Source organism: Sciurus vulgaris (assembly GCF_902686455.1).
Source record: "Sciurus vulgaris genome assembly, chromosome: 12".
Taxonomy (NCBI): Eukaryota; Metazoa; Chordata; class Mammalia; order Rodentia; family Sciuridae; genus Sciurus; species Sciurus vulgaris.
Genome location: NC_136473.1, coordinates 106,588,133 through 106,613,759, shown reverse-complemented (window position 1 = coordinate 106,613,759; position 25,627 = coordinate 106,588,133). Strand labels below are relative to the sequence as shown.

The 25,627-nt window shown below is 33.5% G+C and overlaps 1 protein-coding gene across 6 annotated transcripts in view; it reads left to right on the top strand.

The window, feature by feature from the left end:
* The window catches only part of RABGAP1L (RAB GTPase activating protein 1 like), a 683,255-nt gene that overhangs the window by 62,239 nt on the left and 595,389 nt on the right, over positions 1 to 25,627 (top strand). For 4 of the 6 annotated variants that reach the window (XM_079106391.1, XM_079106386.1, XM_079106390.1 and 1 more), the window contains 4 exons: positions 8,154 to 8,334; positions 9,720 to 9,906; positions 19,976 to 20,186; positions 21,049 to 21,223. In XM_079106391.1, coding sequence (XP_078962517.1) covers positions 8,167 to 8,334; positions 9,720 to 9,906; positions 19,976 to 20,186; positions 21,049 to 21,223 — 741 coding nt within the window. In that variant the 5' untranslated portion in view covers positions 8,154 to 8,166. The remainder of the gene's footprint in view (positions 1 to 8,153; positions 8,335 to 9,719; positions 9,907 to 19,975; positions 20,187 to 21,048; positions 21,224 to 25,627) is intronic. The other 2 variants (XM_079106392.1, XM_079106393.1) reach the window with 1 other exon arrangement.

Sequence of the window (25,627 nt, the reverse complement as noted above, 5' to 3'; positions counted from 1 at the left end):
CATGCTTGAGAAAGGAAAGAAAGAGATACAAGTAGCATGTTTTTGGCCAGAGTAACTGAAGGATGGGAGTTGCCCTTAATCGAGGTGAGAAAGTTGGAAGAAAGGTTGGTATGCGGGTAGAGTTAGGTCTGATGTAAGAAAGTATGATAGGAAAGATAGGAAATTTGATTTTTGAATATGCTCAGTGTGAAATGTCTGTTATCTAATCAAAGATTATTGTATAACTATGCCTGTCAAATAATGTGTTCGACAATAATGAATGCTTGTTAAAAGAGTGAGTTAGCCAGATTTAATGTGAGAATTAGAGACCTTCTGGCTCCAGTCTGCCTGCGTAGTATGTGGTTTGTGACCCAGGAATTAAATGCATGATGAGTGCCAGGATGGGCATCAACATGTAGTTTTAGCAACAAGTCTGTCAAATGTGGATTCCTGATTGTGCGTTATTGACTTTCCCTGTTTAATCACCAGAAAGCATTTAAAAATAGCTGTTAGGTGGGCTATCTAATGAAGATTGTTATTAGGCCAGTACATTTTGTTGATAACATGGATAATTTGATTTTATAATTATGTATAAAGTACCTTTGGATTTTATGTGCTTTGTGAGAATGAACAATTGTAAAATAAAGTAGAAAAATCCAGTGTTAGAACAGTTTCTTTACTTTGAATTTTTGTTGTATGTGGTCATGATTATCATGTCTAAGTCAACTTGACTTGTGCACCATCATTTGAAAATAAATTTTTAGGATTTCAAAGCTTAATTCCATGTTTCATAACTTTCCTCATAAGTATCCTGCTGAATCCTTTTACTGATTCAGGAGTAAATTTTAGGAAATAGTCTCAAATGTAAACTATCTCTTTTTTGTTACTATTGTACCAAATCAAAGGAAAATGCCTTTTCTTGAAATCCATTAATTTGAGGGGTTTCATGAGTTCTGATTCTATTATATGGATCTCCGTGTTTTTCAAATTCTCACTAATTCTGTAGAACTTGGCAAGTATAAATGTGTACACACATACAAACATATATGGTCTTATGCCAGGTATATACCATATGCCAAAAGCTTTTGGGTGCTGTGTACAAATTGAGCATTCCTTATCTGAAAATATGAGAACTGAAATGCCCCCAAATCTGAGACTTTTTGAGCACCACCATGACTGCACAAGTGGAAAATTCCATACTTCACCTTATGTATTAGGGTACAGTCAAAACATACTTACAATAAAAATTTTGTGTAAAGTTTCCTCGAAGCTATGTATTTAAGAAATGCAATTAAATTTTGTGCTAGGTTTGGGTTCTGTACCCAAGTTGGCTCATTATGTATTCACAAATATTCCAAAATCCGAAAATATCTGCAGTCAAAAACATTTAAAGTTTGGATAAGGGATATCAGTATGTACTCCAAATTCTTCTGATGGACTTGAAGGTATTAAATTAGGCATATCTCAGAAATACTCACTGGTTTAGTAAACCTAGAGGTCCTGTGCTTCAAAGATGGAAGTCAAATCTTTGCTTATAGTCTTTAATGGGAAAAGAAAAAAAATTTATATATATATTTGATGATAAAATATTTGATGATTAAAAAAAGTCATTTGAGCCAGGCACGGTGGTGCATGTCTGTAATCCCAGCGGCTCGGGAGGCGGAGGCAGGAGGATCCCAAATTTGAAGCCAACCTCAGCAATTTAGGGAGGCCCTAAGCAACTTAGGGTGACCCTGTCTCAAAACAATAAAAAGGGTTGGTTATGTAGGCTAGTGGTGAAACACTCCTGGGTCCAATCCCCAGTTCTGGGAAAAAAAAAAAAAAAAAGTCATTTGACTTCTTTTTCTTAGTTATGTTGATTCTATGTCTTCTTGGGCAATGACTGAGGCTCCCTTTATTGCTGATCATGGTTTGATCAATAGTTGAAGAGACTAGCAGGGAATCTTTTAGTTCTTCCTTAGTTGCATAAACCATGTCTGTGTGCCATGCTTCTGAGTTTTTGTTTTCTACCTTGAGTGTGTCTATGCTAGATCCAACAAATTGAATAATTTTTTGTTAACCTCGTGCTAGTTATTAAGATATGTAGTAAATCCTTATTTGTGTTTGGTGTGTTGGTTTGGTCTACTTTTATGGTTATACGTTGTGTGAGGACCAAAGAGATGGTCATCTGAGTATAATAGTTATCAGTTCTTAGAAAAGTAATATGTTAGTAAATATATTTCTCAATTGAAGATTTCTAGATTCTGTGTTTGTTTCTATAACTCGTAAAGGAAATTTATTTTTTGTGTCAGTTACGGTTTGGATATGTCTCCCACAAGTTCCTGTGTTAATGCAGAAATGTTCACATGGGAAGTGATTATGAGAGCCGTAACCTAATCGGTCCATTCTAGTTCGAATGGACTAAATGGTAGTAACTGTAGGCAGGTGGGGCGTGGTTGAATGAGGTGGGGCACTGTGGGTATGCCTTGGAAGGGTTCATTTTTCCTGTGGGCCCTGCCACTTCTCTCTGCTTCCCAGCTGCCATGACGTGAGCAGTGTCCCTCCACCACACCCTTCCACCATGATGTCTTCCACAGAGGTCTGACCTAGGATTCAGGGATGTGGAGTCAGCCCACTGTGGACTAAACTTTGAAACAGCAATCCTGGAAAAATCTTTTCCTCTCAGTTGTTATTGTTGATTATTTTGGTCACATCAACAAAAATCTAACACAGTGTCTCAACTTATTAATCCATATTTTCTTTCTTTTTCATATACAGATGAATTCTGAAAATAAATAATTGGCGTATAGAAAGCGCAGAGATCTTGGAGATAACTAGCCCAACCCCTTATTTTTCAGATAAAAAAAAACTAGTGTTTTTTTAGAGGTTATGTACCTTTTCCATGGACATATTGAGCCAGAAAGAAATATGGAGTTTTGACTGTTTTATGTGTCTTGTGCAGCATGATACAGCACAATCCTGACATTACACTGCCTTTCCCAAATATTAGATGGTGATCCAAGATCACAAAAATGTTGTTTTTGTTTTAAACATCAACGGAAAAGTGAGGGCTACAGTTATGTGATTTATTTATTTATTTATTTTTTAGTGATGGATTCCCCCCACCCCCTTGTGCATAATCTCTGTCTGCTGATCATAAAGCTGATGTTTAGTCTTATAAAACAAATTTATGGAACTCTAAATTGTATAGCTGATGAGCCTAGGTTTTCTAGGCAAGTATATACCTAAAGTTTATATTTTTATCAACCTTGACTCTTGCATAGATTTAGAGCAGAAAACAAAGAGAAAATGCTCTTCATTAAAAAATTTGAATGCATTCTTTTTTTAAAATATTTTTTTAGTTGTCAGTGGACCTTTATTTTATTTATTTATTTATCTGCGGTGCTGAAAATCAAACCCAGTTCCTCACATATGCTAGGCAAGCACTCTACCATTGAACTACAGTACCAGCCCTGATGCATTCATTTTTGAAATATTTTTCATTTATATTATTGCATATAAGATGTTGCTTCGTAGGCTTCTCTAAACTATAATATAATACAGAGGCAAAAATTATTTTATACAACTGGGTATACCTAGAATTGAGTTTTAGTACTAGATGGATAGCCTGTTGAAGTACATTTTAATTAAATGGGATATAAATAATATAGAAACTTAGATTTTTAGATCATAATTAAAGACATTAATATCTTCTTGAAAGATTGATTTATTAGTTGCAATGTTAACTTTTTATTTAATCTGAAGATAGTATAATAATGATGAAGAAATTTAAGAATAAATTGCTGTGATAATGCTGTATAACTGTACTAAAAGGTATGATGTCTTACAAAAACCCACTTTTTTTAGTTCATGGTTTCTTGGATCCACAAGAAGGACTTTGTTTCCAGCTATGAACTGAATTGAGAGGGTTTTTTTTTGGTGGTGGTGGTGATTGTTTTTTGCATGTTATGGTTTGGGTCTTTTGTTCAGGTCTATTTGCTTGTTACATTTTTGGGTCCATTGTGTATTATATTTTGGCTTAAGACCAAGCCAAGTTACTAAAACACTTTAAAAGTCTCTGTTCAAGTTCTGTATACTGATATTTCATTGATTAAAGTAAATTTCATGTCTAAGCACAAAATTATTAGGGCAGGGAAATGTACCTTACTTATTCTAGTGAGAGGTACTGCAAAGTCATTGATAAGAGGCAGAAATGGGGGCTGGGGAGATAGCTCAGTCGGTAGAGTGTTTGCCTTGTAAGCACAAGGCCCTGAGTTCGATCCCCAGCACCCAAAAAAAAAAAAAAAAAAGAAAGAAAAAAAAAAAAAAGGCAGAAATGTTTAATTCTGTAACAGGGAATAAAAAAACTGGTAGCAATAATATATTATACTGTATAATATATTATCCCAACCCAGATTTTTTAAATGAAACAATTTCTTGTATCATGTTATATTTTTATGACATAGTCATATTATGTAGCAATAATCACAACATAACAATCATTTTAAATTACTTTTTTTGTCCTATTATGGCTTCCTATTTTGGTTGTAAGACATTTTTATGTTGCCTTTAAGACCATCCTTTCACTGTAAGCACCACTTATAATACCTACTCTTCCCCCAGAGTTGTTTCAAAACAGTCTTTTCTCTACTTCTCCCCTTTCTTTTATTCCACTTAGTATACTGTTTATCTGGGAAATTATTGTCAACTTCAGATTATTTTACTCTTCCTTCACCTAGGTTTCTGTTCTTTCACTTGCTATATGAAAACCTTACTACCCTTGGCAGCCTTTTAAAATGTGTCTTGTACATCTTTTTGCTAACACGAAGTTATAGTAGAACTTATGAGGATTATTGTGACAGAAATCCAATTTAAACTAAGTTTTGCAAAAAAGTTTTGGAAAGGATATTTTATGGAAGTAAAGGAATAGTAATAGATTTGTTAAGATAAAGGATGGGAACAGATGGAGCTAAACCTCAGGGATGGGACTCTGTTAAAACTGTATTGTCTGTTTCCTTTCTTGCTGCACACTGGCCTTCTTCGTATGGGGAAAAATGTGGTTACCAACAATTCCCAGTTTACATCATAAAAGTTTCTGCTATAACATACAATGTTATGATGAGTTCTCTGGTCACTACAGCAAAAGTCTTAACAATTGTATTAATTGGTCTAGCTTAGATTCAGTATCTACTTTTTTTTTTTTTGCATCTGTTTGGCTGTGGGTTGAGGTTTCTATGAAGGCCATATGGTTTGATCTGAAGGGGGACTTATTCCCAGAACAAGGTTTGAGAATTATTACTGGACAAATAAAATTAGGTAATGTGAATTAATAAAGTTCTTTTGTGTCCTTTTTAGAGCCAGAAACATAGTTGCATACATATTGATATGATTTTTGCCTGGGAACTAGAATAGTGTAGTAAACAGAACTTGTAGTTTTTTTTTCTGGACTGGCTCAGTTCTTCAAAAAACAGAATCATTGTGGTTGGCAAATTTTCTACATTATTTATGTCCATTTTCTTATTGTAAAGAGTATTCCTTTTTTCACCTTTTGTAATGAGTTCACTTCAGCCATTCTCTCAACCTATTGACAAACACTTATTTATATTTAGGTTTCTATTTTAGTTAAGAGCCACTTGAAAATGAATAGACATTCCTTGTAATCTAAAAGCAAGAAGCAGGTTAAGGACATTGGCACAGGAGGAAATTAGATCATGTGCACTAAGATTTTATACCTTTGAACGTGTTCAGTTGTTTTGGGTAGAAATTAGCTTCCAGTTAGACTTCATTGAATGTTGTACAGTTTTTAGTGCACAGGTGAAAATTTTAGTTTTAGGCTTCCAAGTTAGGTGTTGATTTAGATGTTATCTTTGCTCGTTTAACAAAAATTATGTGGCAATAAAGTAGGAATTAAAAACTATTTAACCTGGTAGAATTAGTAGAATTGCTGTAGGTGTCGGGGGTTAAGTATCTTTAAGTGATTCAATTCAGTCAAAATGTTTATTGGACTTCTTTGGGTTCAGAGTAGTGGAAGAAGGGATAGATGCAAGAAACATACATTTACCTGTCAGATTGTCTGTAGCAATGATAAATTTTCTGTCCTATTTTTTCACATGCTCTAAAAATGAAAATACTTATGCCTGCACTACAGTTTTCAATATTGGGTTTTTATTTTTCTAAAGAGAAATAAAAAAATCTTTTGAAATTCTTTGGCAGAAGTTATATTCTGATAATTTTTGTATTATAACAGGACAGATTTTTAAATTTTTTATTTGAGAGAGGATCTTACTATGTTGCTGAGGCCAGTCTTGCACTTGAAATCCTCCTGCCTCAGTCTCCTGAGTAGCTAGGATTATAGGTATTGGCCATAGTGCCTGGTTTAATGAAATGCTTTTTAAAGCAGTTTTATTTTTGTCTGTATACATTGATTTGTTATATGCTGGGCTGAAATTGGATGCATTAGTTTTGAGTTGACAAAGCAGCAAATTCCATATTATGTAAAAGACCTCTGAGAATTTTCCAAGTGCTGTTTCTTTTGATGAAAAAAAAACGTTTGCCATACATAAAGAAAAAATTAACATTTTGCTAAAGCATACTGCTGCATAATAGTACTAACTTGTATTTTGAATTGGCTTGTTGGAAAGAGGATTAATATGCATTAATAGAAATAAATGATGTCTAGCTAATTATACTAGCTTCGATCGTCATTATTCTTTAATTTTATATTCTTGTAACTTTGATTTTTGATAAAGTTGGAGAGTAAGTTTTAAAAGTGTAACTTGAATTGAAAGTAAATTATTATTGGAAGTGAATTATTATTTTTTTTGCCAAGAGTAATAGTGTCACCTAATGGTAAAATAGAATATTGCAGCCATGTTTATATGTGGCAATGAAAAGAACCCAAAATTGGACAGAGAAAAAGAGAATAATTCTGGGGGAATTTTATGAATATTGTCATGGTTAACAGGGTCTAGTGTTTTTTCAGCCCAGCCTGCTCGTCACATTACCCATTTGGTCACTTTAACCATTTGGTGCATATATGGTTCTTTTTTGCTTTTCAGGTTTTGGCTCATATAGTTTGCTCTCAGAGATTTCTTTTCTACTACTTTTCTTTAAAAAGTTATCCCTGTACTCCCCACAGTTTCTCTGTAATGTTAACCTTATTTTTTCCCCCATAGCCTGTAGAATTACCTCCTTTTTCTCACTGGCTTCTTTCCTCACTAGTTGAGCTCCAGGATAGCAGGCTCTTCCCTTATTCATTCGTGTCACTCTAGGTTCCAGTAGTCTGCTACAGAGGATATATCTTCATTCAAAATTAGTTGTGTCCTATTTGAACTTCTATAGAGTGTTGTTTCTGTGGGAGTAAAGTAGGAATTTATCCAGAAAACAGAGTTACATTGTATTTGATTACTGAAACCTTGTTTGCTCCATGAATGCAGTATGAAAGCCTTCCTTTTTTATATGTGTGTGTGCTAATAAGTACTGATAAGTCTCTGTGTGTTTGGAAAAGAAAGGATACCTGACTTAAAGTATTGGATTCTATATTAGTCAGCCTCAGTGACCCAGAAAAAAATGTTTAAAGGTATGCTTGAGGAGATAGCTTTTCAAAACGCTTTTGGATTTAATTAATAAAGTAACGAAAATGATTTTTTTTCCAGGGGGAGTGTCTTGCTATGTTGACTAGGTTTGTGTCAAATTCCTGAGTTCAAGTGATCCTCCTACCTCAGCCTCCCAAGTAGCTGGGACTGTAGGCATATACTCCTATGCCCAGCTGAATATTGTGTGTGTTTTTGTGTGTGAGTGTATGTGGGGGGAGGGGAGAGAAAGAATATGAATGAATTTGTAGGTTTTTTTTAGTATCATGTTTAATTATTTCCTTTATTAAAAAAGAACAGAAGCAGTCTAGGAGAAATAAGAGAGTTAAATAAATATAGGTGAATCTTTTTAGTTGAGATGTGGGTTGGTTTTTATGTTTTTCAGTGAACAATGTTGTTCTTTTAGTCTTGAAACTCATAGAAGAGAGTACATTTCCATTTTGAGGCCCAGTTTAAGAAGGTAGTAGTGTCCCTCATTTTGAGATAATTAGCAGGATTTTTCTTCACATGAAAAATTTTTTAAAGCTTCATTAGTTCATATTTTTAATTTGCTCATGTTTTTAATCATTGGATTTTTTTGTTGTTTGTTTTTGATCTCTGTAGCTTTGCCAGGCGAATGTGGGAAAGAGAAGTTTGCAGAACTGAAATGGAGGTCAGAGCTTCATTACAGAAGGTTAGTGGATCATCTGATTCTGTGGCTACACTGAACAGCGAAGAATTTGTTTTGGTTCCTCAGCATGCAGATGATACTTCTACAAAAGATGATGAGAAACCTCAACTGAAGGTATTTTTTCTTTTCTAATGTAGTACTATTTATAATTATCATTTTTTCTTTTAAACTATTGAAGCTCTCAGGAGATGTACAAAGATCTAAGGTTTTTCTCAAGTGTTGGCCTTTAGAATAAAATGAAGGTTTGATTTATCCAGAGACTAATTATTTGGTTTGGGGATTTTAAAAGATTTTTTCTCCAGGTTATTTACCTTTTCATTTGAAATTTTAGTAGAAAGAAGTAGAAGGGAAAATAAAAAGTGAAAGGGTAATTGGCAAGTTAAAATTAATGGTTAAATCTTACATTAATTTATCTGGTTGTTTTTGTTTCTCTTTTGGGTTTTAGAAATTATTTCCATGAAAGTCATGTTCTTCTTTCACTTGAGGCTTTTTTCCCATTTGTTTTTTATGTTTTAAAGGAGCTAGTAACATTCCGGTAGGTGACTTAACAGCTGACTTGTGTGAACAGTTTAAAGTTGTGTGTCTTATATTTTTAGCAGTTGACTTTTCACTTGGGTATAGTTCTTTTTTTTTCATTTTTGGCTTGCCTTTTTTAAGTCAGAGGAAAGGAAGTGACAAACCCAGGTGTATGAGCATGAAAATTGTGTAGTCATCCTTTAGAAACAGGAATAGAAAATTAGCCAAAAGTGGTATGTATTATTTATGGCTTTTACTTAGTATCAAGTATAGCATCAAAAGTGTATTAAAAATCTGTCCAATAAAATAACTTGTAAAAAATGAGATTATTAAATACCCATTTTATATCATATAAAGAACATGTAGTTTAATTCACTTATTTAAATGATCAATGGTTTTACTTTTAGGTATCTGTATTTTTAGCACTGTTGTAGTTAAGATACTTATTTATTTTGACTTTGTGCCTCACTTACTTTTAAGAAGAAGATAAGTCAAATTTAAGGAAATTAGCAGTTCCTTTTGGCAGCTAGCAAACAATTTGTAAATAAATCCAAAATATGTTTTATCATAATAAGAGATATGATAATTTAAATGATATTTACAACAGACCTTTTTAAACTTATCTAATTTTCCCTTTTAAAACACATAAATTTAAGATTATCTGATTTTTAGGCTGTATTCCTTAAAAAGAAAGAAAAAGCAACCTCCGTAAATAAGATATCAAATGTAGTTGGAAGCTACCTGAAGTGTTTTATGAAGAACACTTTTGTGAAAGTAATAATCCTCCTCTCACTTGGTTTTATTATTCAGGATTTTAATAGATCTATGTGCTATTAAGTATAACTGTATCAACTCTTACTATTCAGTAACTGTATATTTAAATATTTAGATTGCTTTAATTTCATCTAGAAATTAAAGATTTTCATAACATTAATCTTCAGAATTATAATGGGATTGAAACAATTGTCTTCCTCTATTAATAGATAGTTTCTAATGGTGATGAACAACTGGAAAAAGCCATGGAAGAGATTTTGAGAGATTCTGAGAAGGGGCAAAGCAGTCTTGACTGTCAAAGTTCCAGTGAGATTTCAGACCATTCATTTGGAGATGTTCCAGCCAGCCAAACAAATACACCATCTCTTCAGTTAATTTTGGATCCATCTAGCTCAGGTAAACTCTTAGAAACCAACTATAATGGAAATGGAATAAAATGATAATGAAAATCAGGGAACAGTTTGGTTTTACAAGATGAGGACCACTGGGCTTTCAGTTCTAGTTGAGAATTCCTACTTTGCCTCTTACGTTTTTGCTCATATATTTGCCTTTGAAGTTAGGTCTCAATGTTCTTTCACAACAAGAAGTATGTTGGGTCCTCATTTTCCCTCCAGTATTTGGCACATGGTAGATCTTTAGTACTTATTGAACAAATAAATAATTCTTGGGCATCAGAAAATAGGGTAGTGAAGAGTCCTTTATATGAAGTTCCTTTTTACTTAGTTTGACTAGTCTTATTTTACATTGTAATGGTAAAAATTCTAAGTAAAATAGTGCATCAACTCCATCAGTGTATTTAATAATAAATACATTCAATGTATGAGTAGGATTTATACAATGAATACCGGCTTTGAGGTTAATACACTTACAGGTGAAAAGAAACAAAACTTAAATCAACTCAACTCCAGCTGAGTTAAACACTAGAGATGTAGTTTGATCTGAGCTCTGGTGCTATTTTTTTTTTTGTAAACTACTCAGTTCTGTTTTCTCCATGTTGACATTCCCTCCTTGGCCACAAAGAAGTTGCTAGCAGAAATTGCTAGGTAACGTTAGGTGATCTGTTCATGCCAGGGGGAAGAGAGAAAAGTTTCATTCTTTTACTGATTGAAGAAGTTCTGAACCTCACTCTGATTGGACCAACTGACCATTTTCTAATGGCCAGGAAAGATAGGTATAGCCTTTGTTACCTTAGGACCCGTCAATAAGTAACAGAGGGGATGGGATCATCCAAATTGGCTTAGGGTACTAATGGTTCCCTTTCTGAATCTTGGTATAAGGTAAATATAGTATAGACCAACTTGCTAATCAGTGCAGTATGATGGGAGATATATATCTTTATCTATATCTGTATCTGTCTATCTATCTATATATACACATACATATATATGTATAATGTAATCACAGTGCCTACTCTAGCAAGGATGATTCAGCACTAAAATCTGTCAGTGTGATTTACCACATAAATATTGAAAAGAGAAATACATATCAAATCAGTAAACACAGAAAAAGCATTAGGTAAAAATCAAGATCTTTTTATGTATATTAGATATATAAAGTTTTTGTCAATTTGAGAATAGAAGGAAATTTACTTAACCTCATAAATGATATCTATCAAAATCTTGTTATATTTTATCCCCCAAATTAGATGTATTTCCATTAAGATGCATATGAACAGTAACACTGAGAACATTGCAGCAAGCTCCTTGACATTGTGTTAGCTGTCATGGTCTCAGTATTACTGTGCTGGAGAATTTACCCCATGAAAAATGACTGGAAAAAGAAATGAAGTATGTTGATTAGAAAGAAAAAGAATGGCAGAATTATCCTCACAATTTGGTAGGGGAAATGGTGGATAGTCAATAAGTGGTGTTGGGGCAGTTTTTTCTCTAAATGGAGTAAAATAAAATTAGGTTTTTAGTTTATACACTAAAATTATTCCTAGTGAATCAAAAATTTAAAAGTCGAAAAATGTGGACTGGGGGGTGTAGCTCCATACTAGAGCACATGCATAGCATGTGCAATGCCCTGGGTTCAATCCATGGTGGGGCACAGGTTGGGGGCAAACTTGTAAGAAGAAAATATGAGAAGTTTTTTTCTTTTTTTTTTCTTTTTTTGTGGTAATGGGAATTTGAACCCAGGGCCTTGTGCTTGAGAGGCAAGCACTCAACCAACTGAGCTATCTCCCCAGCCCTGGAGAAGTTTTTTGTATGTGGTATCAAGTTTCAAAAAGTCAAACCAGAAAAGGAAAAGATAGTTGAATTTTAAGACAAGAAATTTTAAATTTTCTGAATGAGAAAGATACCATAATAAATATTGTTAAACAGCATATGACAGGCTAGAAGAATGTATTTGCAATGTGTTGTTTCGGTGATGTGCAAGAAAGACTTAACAGGTCTCAGTGTGTAGACATACTCGTGACTAGATTTAAGTTTACGGGGACTTAACAGCATGTATATTTATGTGTGTATGTAGATATAAACATACATAAAATGACTTTCATCAAAAATACAACAGTAGAAACAAACATTACAAATTATTCTTTTTTTCTTGATTAAGGGTACATGGGAAACTGTATTATTCTTTGTACTTTGTTTTGTCTTTGAGTTTCTTAAAAATCCCAAAGCTTACTGGTAATCTCTATTCACATAGATATTTTTAAAGTATTCATTGAAAGGAGAAGTACCTTTTGCCTTTTACTGTAACACTAATAAGTTATTGGAATGAATTAGCCCTTTCAGTGACTTAAGATAATATGATTCTTATTTCCGAGTATATTCTGAGACTGTCTATTGTGCATCTTTTTATATTCTCAATTCCCCTTATCCCAAATACATTTAAAAAAATGTATCTTCCACTGAGTATCTCTGTTGTTAAGAAGAATTTCCTTTGTTTTACTGGTTGGTTTTCTGTATTTATTTTCTGAGTTTGTATTTTTAGTTTACTTTTTGAATAAAAGAACATTTCTGCTGCCTTTTCATAGTGGTAATCAATACCATTTTTACCAACAAAATTGTGGTTGATTTGAAATGATAGCTTCAGCAGCAAGAGACTGCCTGGAAATGAGACTGAAGTGGTTTAATGTTAAACTAAATGCTAAATTTGTTTTTTGTTAGTTATAAAATTAGATTGAGTAATTAGAGAAATGCAAATTAAAACCACCCTAAGATTTCATCTCACTCCAATTAGAATGGCTATTATCAAGAACATAAGCAATAATTGGTGTTGGCATGGATGTGGGGAAAAAGGCAAACTCATACATTGCTGGTGGAGTTTGCAAATTGGTGCAGCCACTCTGGAAAGCAGTATGGAGTTTCCTCAGAAAACTTGGAATGGATCTATTTGACCCAGTTATCCCACTACTCAGTTTATACCCAAAAGGACTTACTCAAAGGACATACTACAGTAATGGAGCCACATCAGTGTTTATAGCAGCTCAATTCACAGCAGCTAGATTGTGGAACCAACCTAGATGCCCTTAAATAGATGAATGGATAAAGAAACTGTGGTATAGGTGTATATACACAGTGGAATATTATTCAACCATAAAGAAGAATAAAATTATGGCATTTGCAGGTAAATGGACAGAATTGGAGAATATCATGCTAAGTGAAATAAGCCAATCCCAAAAAAACAAAATCCGAATGTTTTCTCTGATAAGTGGATGATAATACATACTGTGGGTAGGGGGTAAGAGAAGAATGAAGCAACTCTGGATTATGTAGAGGGAAATGAGAGTGGGGAGGGGGCAGGGGTATGAAAGATGGTGGAATGAGATAGACACAGTATCCTGTGTACATATATGATTACACAAATGGTGTGAATCTACATCATATACAACCATAGAAATGAAAAGTTGTACTTAATTTGTGCACAACGAAGCAATGCCCTTTGAAAAGCATTTATACCTTCTTATGTTGCTGATAAAGTAGCTGGGGCCCAGAACAATTAAGTGCCTGATTTAGGCTCATATAGCTATATTGTAGCAGATGTGGCGTGAGAAACCTGCAACTCAGTAAAAATGAACCCATTGCATATATTGAAAAATTGGCATATAAAAAATAGCTCAGCTTTATCTTTCTTTTAGAAAACACTTATGTTCTTGTAGTAAAACTATAAAAATTTAGTTCAATGTGTTCCCTATTTACAATATATGATTTATGATGTATTTTAAATTCAGTTTTTGAATTCATTAAATAGCAGATACTTTGGTCTAGTTTTCTTTCGGTGAGTATAATTATTTTGAGATTTATCAGTGTTGATGCATGTATCGAGTATTTTTTTTTATTGTTGAGTTATAATCATATTATATTGAAGGTCTCTTGGTTGTTTCCAGTTTTGGGCTAACCAGTAAAGCTGCTATGAACATTTGTGAGCAAGATTTATAAGACATACACTTTCATTTCTCTGGGATCAGTACCTACGAGTGAAGTGGCTGCTTTATATGATAGAGTCTTGCCAAATTATTGAGACTGGCCTTAAACTCATGATCCTTCTCTCAGCTGGGATTACAAGTGTGGGCTTGGTGAATGTGCTTTGTTTAAAATCTTTTGCTACACTCTACTGTCGTGTAGATCTAAAAAGAACAACAACAAAAAACTATTGTCATATATGTGTGAGGCTGTTTCTCAACCTTCTGCTTTGTTTCCTTGCCTGGTATGTCTGTCCTTTTTAAAAATCCATGCTGTCTTGATGCCTGTAGCTTTATAGTAAACCTTAAAATCAAACTGTTCTCTTTCAAAGTGTTTTTGGCAATTCTTTTTCTTTTGCATTTTCATAAAAATTGTAAAATCAGGGCTTATCCTTATATATCTTGGTGAATATATTATGTACACTTGAAAAGAACATGTGTTCTGTAGTTTCTGGGTATTTTGTGTCAGATTAAGATGCTCGTTAAGTTATCTATATCCTTGCTGATTTTCTGTTTAGTTTTTCTGTGCTTTATTGGTTAGTAGTTTTGAATTCTCCAAGTATAATTATAGATTTGTTTGTTTCTCCATTTGGTTCTATAAATTTTTACTTCATGTATTTTAAAGCTCTGTTTTAGATAGGTACTCGTTTTCGTATTTTCTAGGTGAATTAACTCATTGTTATGTAATATTTCTTTATCCCTGTGTATTTTCCTTGTTATGGAGCCTGTTTGTCTTCTAATACAGTCATTGCAGCTTTCTTTCAGTTAGTATTTATCTATTTTTATAATTTTAAATGATTTGTATCTTTGTATTTGAAGCTTGTTTTTATAGTAAGTAGTACATTGTTCCACCTCAGTATTTTTTTTGTGTGTGGAGACAATCTGTCTTTTTATTACTGTGTTTAGACCATTTATTCTCAATTATTGATATAGTTGGCTGTGTAGCTACTATTTTATTATTTTTTCTGTTTACATTTTTTTTGTCTTCCTTTTGGATTATTTGAATATTTATCTAGTAGTGTTTTAACTTTTAAGTGTTTGCTCTGAATTTCAGAATATGTCTAACCTTTCATAATCTAGTGATAGTTTTTGATGCCACTTAAGTAAAATGTGGAAGCATTGTAACCTTATATGTCCCTTTATTATTCCCTTTTTGTTATACTGAAATATATATTACATTTATATCATTGAAAAATCCATCAAATAATGTAATATGTTTTGTTTTCAACATTCATACAAATTTTAAAGAATTTGTGAAGAGAAAAATTAGCATATTATATTTGCTGTTTATTTGCAATTTCTCTTGTTTTTTGGCTGTTTTTGATGTTCTTGATTGCCCTACAATATTATTTTTCAGGCTGAAGAACTTCCTGTAGCATTTCTCTTAGAGCACATCTGCTGGTGCTGAATTTACTTCATTTTCCTTTGTATGGGAATGTCTTTGTTTTATCTTCATGGCTGATGGATAAGCCCAGTTACTGGGTTTATCATTCTTTGAGATGCTAAACATGTCTTCTCATCTGCATAGTTTCTGATGAGGACTCCACTGTTATTTATATCATTGTTCCCTTACTTGTAACCAACTATAGAAATGATCCCTGGAGTATAGTCTTTGGTCCCCTATTTGTAACATACTATTTTTCTCTGACTGCTTTCGATATTCTTTTTATTAATTTTTTATTTTTTGTTTTTTAAATATATTTTTTAGTTGTTGATGGACCTTTATTTTTATTTTATTTATATGTGGTGCTGAGAATTGAATCCAGTGCCTTACACATGGTAGGTGAGTGCTCCACCACTGTGCCACAATCCCAGGGGTCAGTATGTTTTCATTATCTTTGCTTTTTGTCAGATTGATTATCTGGGTATGGCTTTGAGCTTATCTTTTTTGGGCTCACTGGCATTCTTGAATCTATACATCTGTATCTTAATCACATTTGGGAAGTTTTCAGCCATTCTTTCTTATAGAATGAGGGTATTATCTTCTCCTGAACTCTCTTCTCCAGGATACCCTCTCTGCACTTGCTTTCCCTGGGCCCATTTTCCTTCTTCCCTTGGGCAGACAGACAAGTTTTACTTTTAGAGTTTATGTTCCTTAGTGCTACTGTGCAGAATTGCGTATTCTGGGCTAATGTTAGGATGTAGTGGAGAGAGAACAGAGATTGAAAAATAATGGGGATTTCCTGTTTCACTTTTATTGTGCAGGAGTCTCTTTATTTTGTGTTCCATTGAGAGAGTTTTTTCCTTTCCTCCTCCAAATTCTAGGTGCTTGTGGCACACCACCACTGCTGCAGTGCAGGCAGATGACTGGAGCTGGTCTTACAGTAGAAGTGGGAGAGAAAGAACAAAAACTAGTCTTGATTCCCCTAAACACTCTCTGGTTTGTAGGGACTCTTTTTTTTTTTTCTGCTTTTTAGTCACAGAGACTGGATTTCCCTCACAGTTTTGTCGTTTCCTGTATAGGTCTGCACCTTGGGCCTCACTTAGGTCAAAGCCAGAAAATAAAGATGAAAAAATTTAGAAAACTCAACACTGTACCAGTGATTCATCAAATTCAGTCTCCCTGTTACTTTTTCTTCAATTGTCCTTAGCTAGTTGCTTATTGTGCTCTTTTCAGAGTTTTCAGTTATCTGGAGAGAGGAACTATAACTACCTTAGTACTTCAACTTAACTGGTCCAGCTATGTTCGTTTCTACTAGCAGCTTAGTTCTGTCAACTTTTGCTCAGGTGAAACTCTGATATTAAGGGCATAGTCTTTTTTTAATTTTTTGGTTACCGGGGATTGAACTCAGGGGCACTCGACCACTGAGCCACATCCCCAGCCCTATTTTGTATTTTAGTTAGAAACAGGGTCTCACTGAGTTGTTCAGTGTCTTGCTTTTGGTGAGCTGGTTTTGAAGTCACAGTCCTCTTCCTTAGCCTCCCAAGCTGGTAGGATTGATTACAGGTGAGCGCTACTGCACCTGGCAAGGGTATAGTCTTTTAGAATAACTATGTTAATATTCCTTATTCTGAAGACTGACTTTACTGGAATTAATATAGGCACTCTGGTTTTCTTATAATTTGTGTTTGCATGATATAATTTTGTCTAAATGTTTTAAACGTTTAACATATTAGTGTCTTTATATTTAAAGTGTGTTTCTTGCAGATAGTTTCCTGACAGTCTCAGTCTTTTAATTGGGTTTAGACCATGATCAGCAAAGTATGATCTATGGGACAGCCCTGTCTCTTACTTGTTTTTGGTATGGCTTGAAAAGTTAGAATGGTTTTTACATCTTTAAATGGCAGAGAACAGGTCAAAAGCAGAATAATATTTTGTGACACATGAAAATTAAATGAAGTTCAAATTTGACCGTTTACTTTTTTCTTTGTTTCTTTTTTTTGAGATGCTGGGGATAGAACCCAAGGACTTGCACTTGCTAGGCAGATGCTTTACCACTGATCCATACTTTTAGTGTGAACATTTACTTTTTTCTGTTTCTTTCTTTGGTACCAGGGATTGAACCCAGGACACAACCTCTTGAGCTACATTCCCAGCCCTTTTTATTTTTTTATTTTGAGACCGGGTCTCACCAAATTGCTCAGGGCCTTGCTAAATTGCTGAGACTGGTCTTAAACTTCGATCCTCCTGCCTCAGCCTCCCAAGCTGCTGGGACTTCAGATTTGTGCCACTGCACCTGGCCTATTTACTTTTAATGTTATTTAATATATTTGGGTCTTGCTGTTAATTGTCCCTCTGGTTTCTTTTTTGTTTTCATCCTGCTTTTTCTGCCTTCTTTTGGATAATTTAAAAATGTTCTTTGCAGCTTTGTTAGTAGCACATGAGCTATATAATTTTATGATTTCAGTGATTACTTTGTGATTATAATCCAAGTGTTTAATGTGTTTATATTCTAATAACACTTCATATATATTATGTGAATCTTTCATTTCTTCCCTTATAGAGTTTGTGCTTTTACTGTCATTTTACTTATACATATGTTACAGATTATATAAAGTACTGTTTTTTTTTTTTTTTTGGTGTTGTTGTTGCTTTAACTACTCTGTTATATTTTGAAAATTTAAAAGGAAAGAAGCAGTCTTTCTTTGGGTGCTCTGAGTTCCCTTTTTTATCATTTTTCTTTAGCCTAAGAAACTTCCTTCAATATTCTTTTTCTTCTATAACTTAGAATCTGCTGTTGTAATCATACAGGGAATATTTTACTATGTTAGCTCTGGGATTTCTTATTTTTTCCTGCCATTCATTCTTTTGCTTGTTTTATTAGAGTTTTTCTTTAAATCCTTATTGATAGTTGTAATACCTTTAAAGGCTTTGTCTTTTAGTTTTATCATCTATCCTGTTTGGATTCATTTCTCTAATTTTTATATTTGAAACATATAGAGTTATGAATCTTGGATTACACAGATTTGTAAAGATTTATTTTCTTAAATGGGCTGGGGTTGTAGCTTACAGAGTTGCACTTGCCTAGCATGTGTAAGGGAGGCACTGGGTTTGATCCTCAGTACCACATAAAAATAAATAAATAAAATAAAGGTATTGTGTTCATCTACAACTACAAATATTAAAAAAAGATTTATTTCCTTAAACAGCTTTTTTGGTTTTACCCCATCCTTTCTCTTTATAGGACTCTAGTTTCATAAATGTTAGATCATTTAAATTACTTAATCTACCAGGCTTATCAGTCACTGAAGCATGGTTTTAACCACAAGACCTCACAAATAATTGTCGCTGCTTAAGTGCTTAAAAATACATAATAACATTTGTGCTTATAATAACAGTACTAAACAAATAATTTAAATGTTTACATTCAGTCTTAAATTTATTTGTAGTTTTTTATTTATCCCTCTGTAAGTTTAGCACATTGAACTTACGCAAAAGGGAGAAAAATATTTCAGTGGCTAAAGAACATGGTATATGAAGTACTTAATTTTGAATGACTTGTTTCTCAGTGAAAAAGGTTAGTGAAGAGGTTATTTTAGTATAATATCTAGGAGTTGATGTGGGGAAATTTGAAATGGGTTTCATTGAATTATTTATTAAACTCTTAAAATCCTGGTAATGAGAATTTGAACATGCCTGCAAGGATCTAGCTCCAGTGAGAGTTATACTTAATTTTGTGTAGCATGGTTGTGGAAGAATAGGAGATAAGATCAACGTGTATTTTAAGTTAGGGCACAAAGGCAGAATGTTTTGCTATCTAATAGATGAATACTGTTCTAAGTGTAAATGGACCTTTATTTCATGCTGTACTTAGAACTAAAGTGAATATTTTTTTTTTTCTTTTTCTCTGAATTCATTATGGTGAGGAGATGGAATTGGGTAGGGTAATCATAGACCTTTTCATCAAAAACAATTATTTTGAGAAAAAATATTTCCTGTGGAACACTTATATAGTTCATAGAAGCCAGCAAGCCAGGAAGGAGGAAAACAAGACTTAACTTTTGTTGTTACTGGTATGAGATGTCACATTTCAGCATCACTTACTTTTGCTTAGGAAGTTAGGTGACTCAAAGTAAATGTGGTACAATGAAAGATCTTTATATCCAAGAGAAACTTAACTGATTTTAGTATTGCTTAATCTCATGTTTTAGGCCAAGTCACACTGTCTGTAGTGTAGTTTTTCTCCTTATTTTCCTGTATCACTTGATGTTCATATTTTTGATTGTTTAAAATATAAAGATTATGGGGCTGGGGTTGTGGCTCAGTGGCAGAGTGCTTGCCTAGTATATGTGAGGCACTGGGTTCGATCCTCAGCACCACATAAAAATAAATGAGTAAAGGTTCATCAACAACTAATAAAAATATATATTAAAAAAAAGTTAAAAATTTTCTCTTTTCCTCCAAAGAAATTTTAACTAAGATGATATTTATGGAGATTTAAAAGTACAAAATGGTCAATTCTGGAATTCTGAGTTGAAGTTTAGGATTAGCAATAAAAGAAATGAAGGCACAAAGAGACCTAAATTTTGTTTGATTTATTTCATTTCTTTTTGGGCATTTGGCAAAATTGCACTTGTTTTGCATTGACTTTGAACTTTTTTTTTTTTCCCCTTCAGAAATTTCTACACCCAGACCATCTTCTCCAACTGGACTATCTGAAGAGGATAGTGTTTTATTTAACAAACTGACCTACTTAGGATGTATGAAGGTTTCTTCCCCACGTAATGAAGTGGAGGCTTTAAGGGCAATGGCAACCATGAGATCTTCCAGTCAGTACCCCTTTCCTGTTACTCTGTATGTGCCAAATGTTCCAGAAGGTTCTGTGAGGTAAGCTTTAATTTTCTTTTTCTTTAGATATGTTCTAAGTCTTTTAGTGTTGTTGAGGGTGTTATATCGTAATTTAAATGTAGGGCTTACTGTGAATTCACTTAATACTCTAGACATGCAAAGTACACATTATATTTAGGCTTAGACTGTGTTTCTGTTTGTAAGGGATATTTGCAAAATTGTTCTTAGGATAAAAAATGTAAAATACTTGTGATTTATATTTTTCTATTTTAAAGGAGCAAAAAGATCACACTTTAGCCTGTAACAGTGGCTCAAAGAAGTAGAGTGATAAAATAATAGCAATAAAATTTTACACAGTATTGATAAAAATGCTTTGAGATCCAAGGAGTAGTATGTGTGTGGGAAACATCAGAGAATTATTTCTAAATCCCACAAACTCCTTTTAACTCCTGTATTCTGTTGTTCAGTCTGTCTTTGGAAATCGCCTGACATTTTTTGGGGCAAAAGAGTTTTCAATTGAACAGTAACTTGAGGCTTAGAGGAACTTAATGGTACTCCTCTGAAAAGAAATGGATTTCCAAGATGATCTGTACTGTTTGTATTAGTATACGTTGTAACAGGGACCAGTGATAATAGTGTTTTACCTGGCCATGTATACTTGGCTTTGCAGTAAAAGAATTAGATCTTAGGAAACTAGGAGTGAAGAAATTGTCAAAAGAAGATGAAGAATTCATTTGTATATGTGTAAGATTTGCAGGAATGTTTTCTAGCATTGTTAATACTAATTCTTGTGATTTTTAAGATAGTTATGTTTATATGTTGTACATTGATATAATAAAACTATTTGTCTTTGTTCCTTGATAGTAACATATTTTATCTCATTTTTATCATGGTTCTGCAGAATTATAGACCAGTCCAGCAACGTGGAGATAGCATCTTTTCCGATTTATAAGGTGTTATTCTGTGCACGAGGACACGATGGGACAACAGAGAGTAATTGCTTCGCATTTACAGAGAGTTCCCATGGTTCAGAAGAATTTCAGATACATGTTTTTTCCTGTGAAATTAAAGAGGCAGTAAGTATAATATAGTGTAGCAGTTTGCTGTACAGCTGAATTAGGGTAATATTTTTGAACTCTTAATTTCCCTCTCATATAAATATATTCTATGATTTTGGAGATTGCTTCTAAAGTTTATCTTTATAATGGCATAGAACTGAATGCTAAGTCTGATAATTCTAGGTAGGGCACTTTCAGAGTTTAGCAGGAATCACAGAAATATACCACTCAGTGAGCTGTCCTATCACTTTACCACAATACTATCTGCTTATACTCAGAAAGGAAGAATGTTTTTGCATCTCTCATTTTGCCAAAGTAGATTGGTTCATGTGATTTAAAAAAGTGCTTATAACAATACCTGTTTCTCTCCTAGTTGCATATTACTTTCACTTAGATATTGCATTAATATTGTTTCATAGATCTCTCTGGTTTTCACTAGTGATTATTTGTTATCACTTGGAGGCTGAATTTTGTTCTGGAAAACTCACAATTAAAAATATAAATGCTCTCATAGAGAAGGGGTATCAAATTGTAGTCTTTTGAAGATGCCATTAAGTTCCTAACAATTAACTATTGAATATTCTTAGATTGGAGAAATAGTTCAGAATCGAATGGTTGTAAAACACATGGGAAAGTATTCTTTTCTGTATCTCTTGAAATGCCCCCAAATTAAAAAAAAAAAAAAAGTTGTATTATTAGAAGTTTAGTACTTGCAATAATTTTTTAAAAATATTTTTTAGTTGTCGATGGATCTTTATTTTTATTTACTTATTTATTTATATGCAGTGCTGGGAATTGAATCCAATGCCTCACACATGCCAGGCAAGCACGTTACCACTGAGATATAACCCCAGCCCCAACTTGCAATAATTTTAAAGGCATTGTTAAATGGGAGTAGGTGGGCAAGGTTTCAGGTGTATTTGCTTTTGAAAATGCTAAAAGCAACAATTATTCTAATCTCCATTTACCAGGAAATATGAACAAGCCATTGTAATAACAGGAGTTTTTAGAGTTTATTTTTGGACACAAAATTAGGATTTATAGAAATGTAGATCTCTGTGATATTGATACGCATGATGGGCATGTTAATTCTTACACCCTGGTGATCATCAGTTTGTTTTACACTAAATGAACATGTGCGGACACATAATTTAGATTGTAACTATATAAATTCTCTGCCAGAACCTATGCTTTGTGTAAGAAGTTCAAGTTTTGTGTTTTGTTTTTCAGATAGGACTTAAACTGTTTCATCCTGATGTTTATGTATCTATGTATATTCCATTTCTTGATCAAAAAAGATGTGACAGAGAGAAAGTGAAATGAGTACAAGTGTGTTGCTAGTGTGTCTGGTACATAGCAGGCATGATTCTAAATATGAGAAGAATACATGTGTGTTTGTGAGTGAGGGGGGCTTTTTCTGATCCTTACAAACTCCGCTACAGAGGTGGGGAAGCAGATGGTAGAGTCCTGGCGTTTCATGTTGGCAGCTGTCATTTAACACACTGTGTGGTTTCTGGATCACTGGAGCCCAACAGCAAGAAAGTGAACTTTGAAGAACTGGAGAACCTGCTGCTTGGAGAGAGAGATACCCTGCTACAGAAGGAAATGGAAAGGGACCGTGCTGCATTTTCTGTCACTGTGATGGTATGAAAACTCTCTTATAGGATTATAGTATCTACTTGTATCTGACTTGGGGAAATGTTTATTTTTGAAAGCGTTAATAGTGGGTAATCAGGGGAGAAAAAATGTGGAATTCTTGGACTGACCCATGTTGGGATATTGTATTAAAGAGTATTTATTATATTTCTAGATTATTTCGTACATTGCATGTTGTGAGAAAGTGATATGCATATTTAGAGAACATTTTTGAAAGTATTATATTGTGGGGCCATTTGTGGTAGGCAATATACAGTGTTTGAAGGAGAAATATATGATGGTGGTCATAGAACTTTATTGTGAGATATCATTTCTAAATATCTATTTCCAATATAAATAGAGTGCTTATGCAAGGCATGTGCCAAGCACATACTTGATACTCATAACACCCATGGGCATACATATTTATTTGGAATCACTGTCTTATGTTTCTCTTTGCCTAGAGCAGTCCTACTTTATGCCTATTGTCCAGGTTTATTGCTAATACCCTTCTATGTATTCTCAAAAGGGCTGTGGTTTTGGACGATGAATTGTGTGATTACCTTTTGTTTATCTCCAGGCTAAGGGAATGGATAATAGACCTGGGTTTGAAGTTAAAGTCTTTCGCTGTAAGGAATTATATATTTTCAGCAAAACTTTGTTGTTGCTTAAATATCAGAGAAAATGTGAATTTTTGTCTTTCAGTTATGTTTTATAAAGGGATTTATCAGGCACATATTTTGCCTTGCACCACCCTTTGCGGAAGATCTTCTCTTCCCTCAAAAATAATTGGTTTTAGTTAATCTGATAGTCATTTAATTACTGGTTATCTGGTTCCCAGAAATTTCCTGTTTTGTGGTAGAGGAACAACTGTAGTCCTTAGTAGTTAAGTCCCTCCTAGTGGGCTTAAGCAATTGGCTTAGATAGCCCAGGAGCCATGTGACAGACATTCTTTTCTTAAGTATGTACTGTGTGACCATGCCACTGATTTGTTTTCCTTTTTATTTTCCCACCCAGAGTCCCTGGATGACATCTTCAGAGGTTTTCCTGTGAAAGGCAAGAAGATGGCTTCCCAAGCAGGAGTAACTGTGGCTGCTACTGTCAGCTGTCACTGCGATGCTCTCACTTCACTGTAGAACCCTTCAAGCAGCAGGCACCAGTGATGGTAGAGGGGAGCCCTTTGAGGATGACGGTTCTCTAGGACAGCTGTGATTCAAGGGTTAGGGGTTCCCACAGAAGGGTCTGGACACATTTTACTCTGGATATTCTTCTGCAGGACCCTGTTGGAATGGATATCTGTGTCCTATGGCAAACGAATTGGTCAGTTCAACCAGAATTATCTTAATGTTAGTGATCTTTGTACAGAGAGAATTACGTGCTAGGTTTCTGCCAAAGAATTGCAGTCAAAGCAAAATACCAGATATACTGAAAACAGCCAAGGGGTCACTTATTCCAGTTACATCCTTATGGATATATTATACAGAAATTTTAAAAGATACTTTAGAAGGGTTGATTGACTAAGATTTTCTTTCTGTTACCCAATATGATCATTTTCTTCAAAGTGGTTTTTTTTTGGTGTTACAATGTAGTTATTAATATTAGCCACTGTCAGTGTTATATTTTAAAAGCACAGTTTTTCTCATCTGAATTTAAAGGCATTCAGAGATATTTTGTGCTCAATGTCAATGGTATCATTGGGAAGATCAATTTTTAATGCAGTGTTTTTTCTTGGGCTTGCCAATATTCCACTGTATATTTTTATGAAAACCTTACTTTTTGCATGGGAAAATGTTTCTAAAAACATATTCATTTGGTGGTTATTTGGTTAAGTGCCTTATTTTGAAAGATAATTCAGAAATTTTCTTGTTATGTTTTCCTTAAGTTGATTTTTATAATTTTTAAAAAACTTGGATAATTTTTTAATTATAGTGAATCTAATAGCTTCTTTCAGTGACTTACATATTTAAGCAGGTCGTTTTTAAAATTTTAGCATGCATCTTTCAGGATGTTCTTCATAGAATGTTTTTTTCTACATTTTTTGGGTGAACATTTTCTTGATATATGGTGTTTCTGAAAGAGTAGGTTATCATATACCAATATTAATGAAAAGGCTTTATTTTGGAAAATCTAGCAGTATTTAAGTAAATACTTTGTTATTTAATAGCTTTGTTTGAACTTTTAACATATTTATATAGTACATATTTGAGACTTTGTAAAATATTGAAATAAAGAAGAAAATAAAAGGTGATCTAAATTTCACCATGGTTAAAATATTGGAATATTTCCATTCCAGATACTTATAAGCATCATCTTCCCAACCTCATTCAAAAATAACAACAAACACCCCAAGCAGATACACAGTTTTGTGTTTATTAGTACTCTCTTTGGGTACTGCTTTTGGGGGAAAATTGTTCTATATTATTTATCAATAAATCTTTGCCTTCTGCAGTGAAAATGCCCACTCTTGATAATTTTTTTGTGTGTATTTCAATAGTGTAACATAGTGAAGTCTTTGCCATGGTATGTATTTTTAATTTTCTTCACATAATTTTGACTATCCATTTTGTTTCTAGAATCATAGACATTGATAATCATTGTTTATGAATTTTCCTTTCCAGTTCTTAGATTACTTACAGGATTCAGCCTGTTCACAATTAGAATTTACAAATGATTTTAACCTTTTTGATGGAAATAGCAACTTGTTAAGACATGGTTGGTATTAAATGCAGTTTACTTGCTGTTAATTAAATTAATGTATTATTGTACATAATTCTCCAAAAGAAAGGT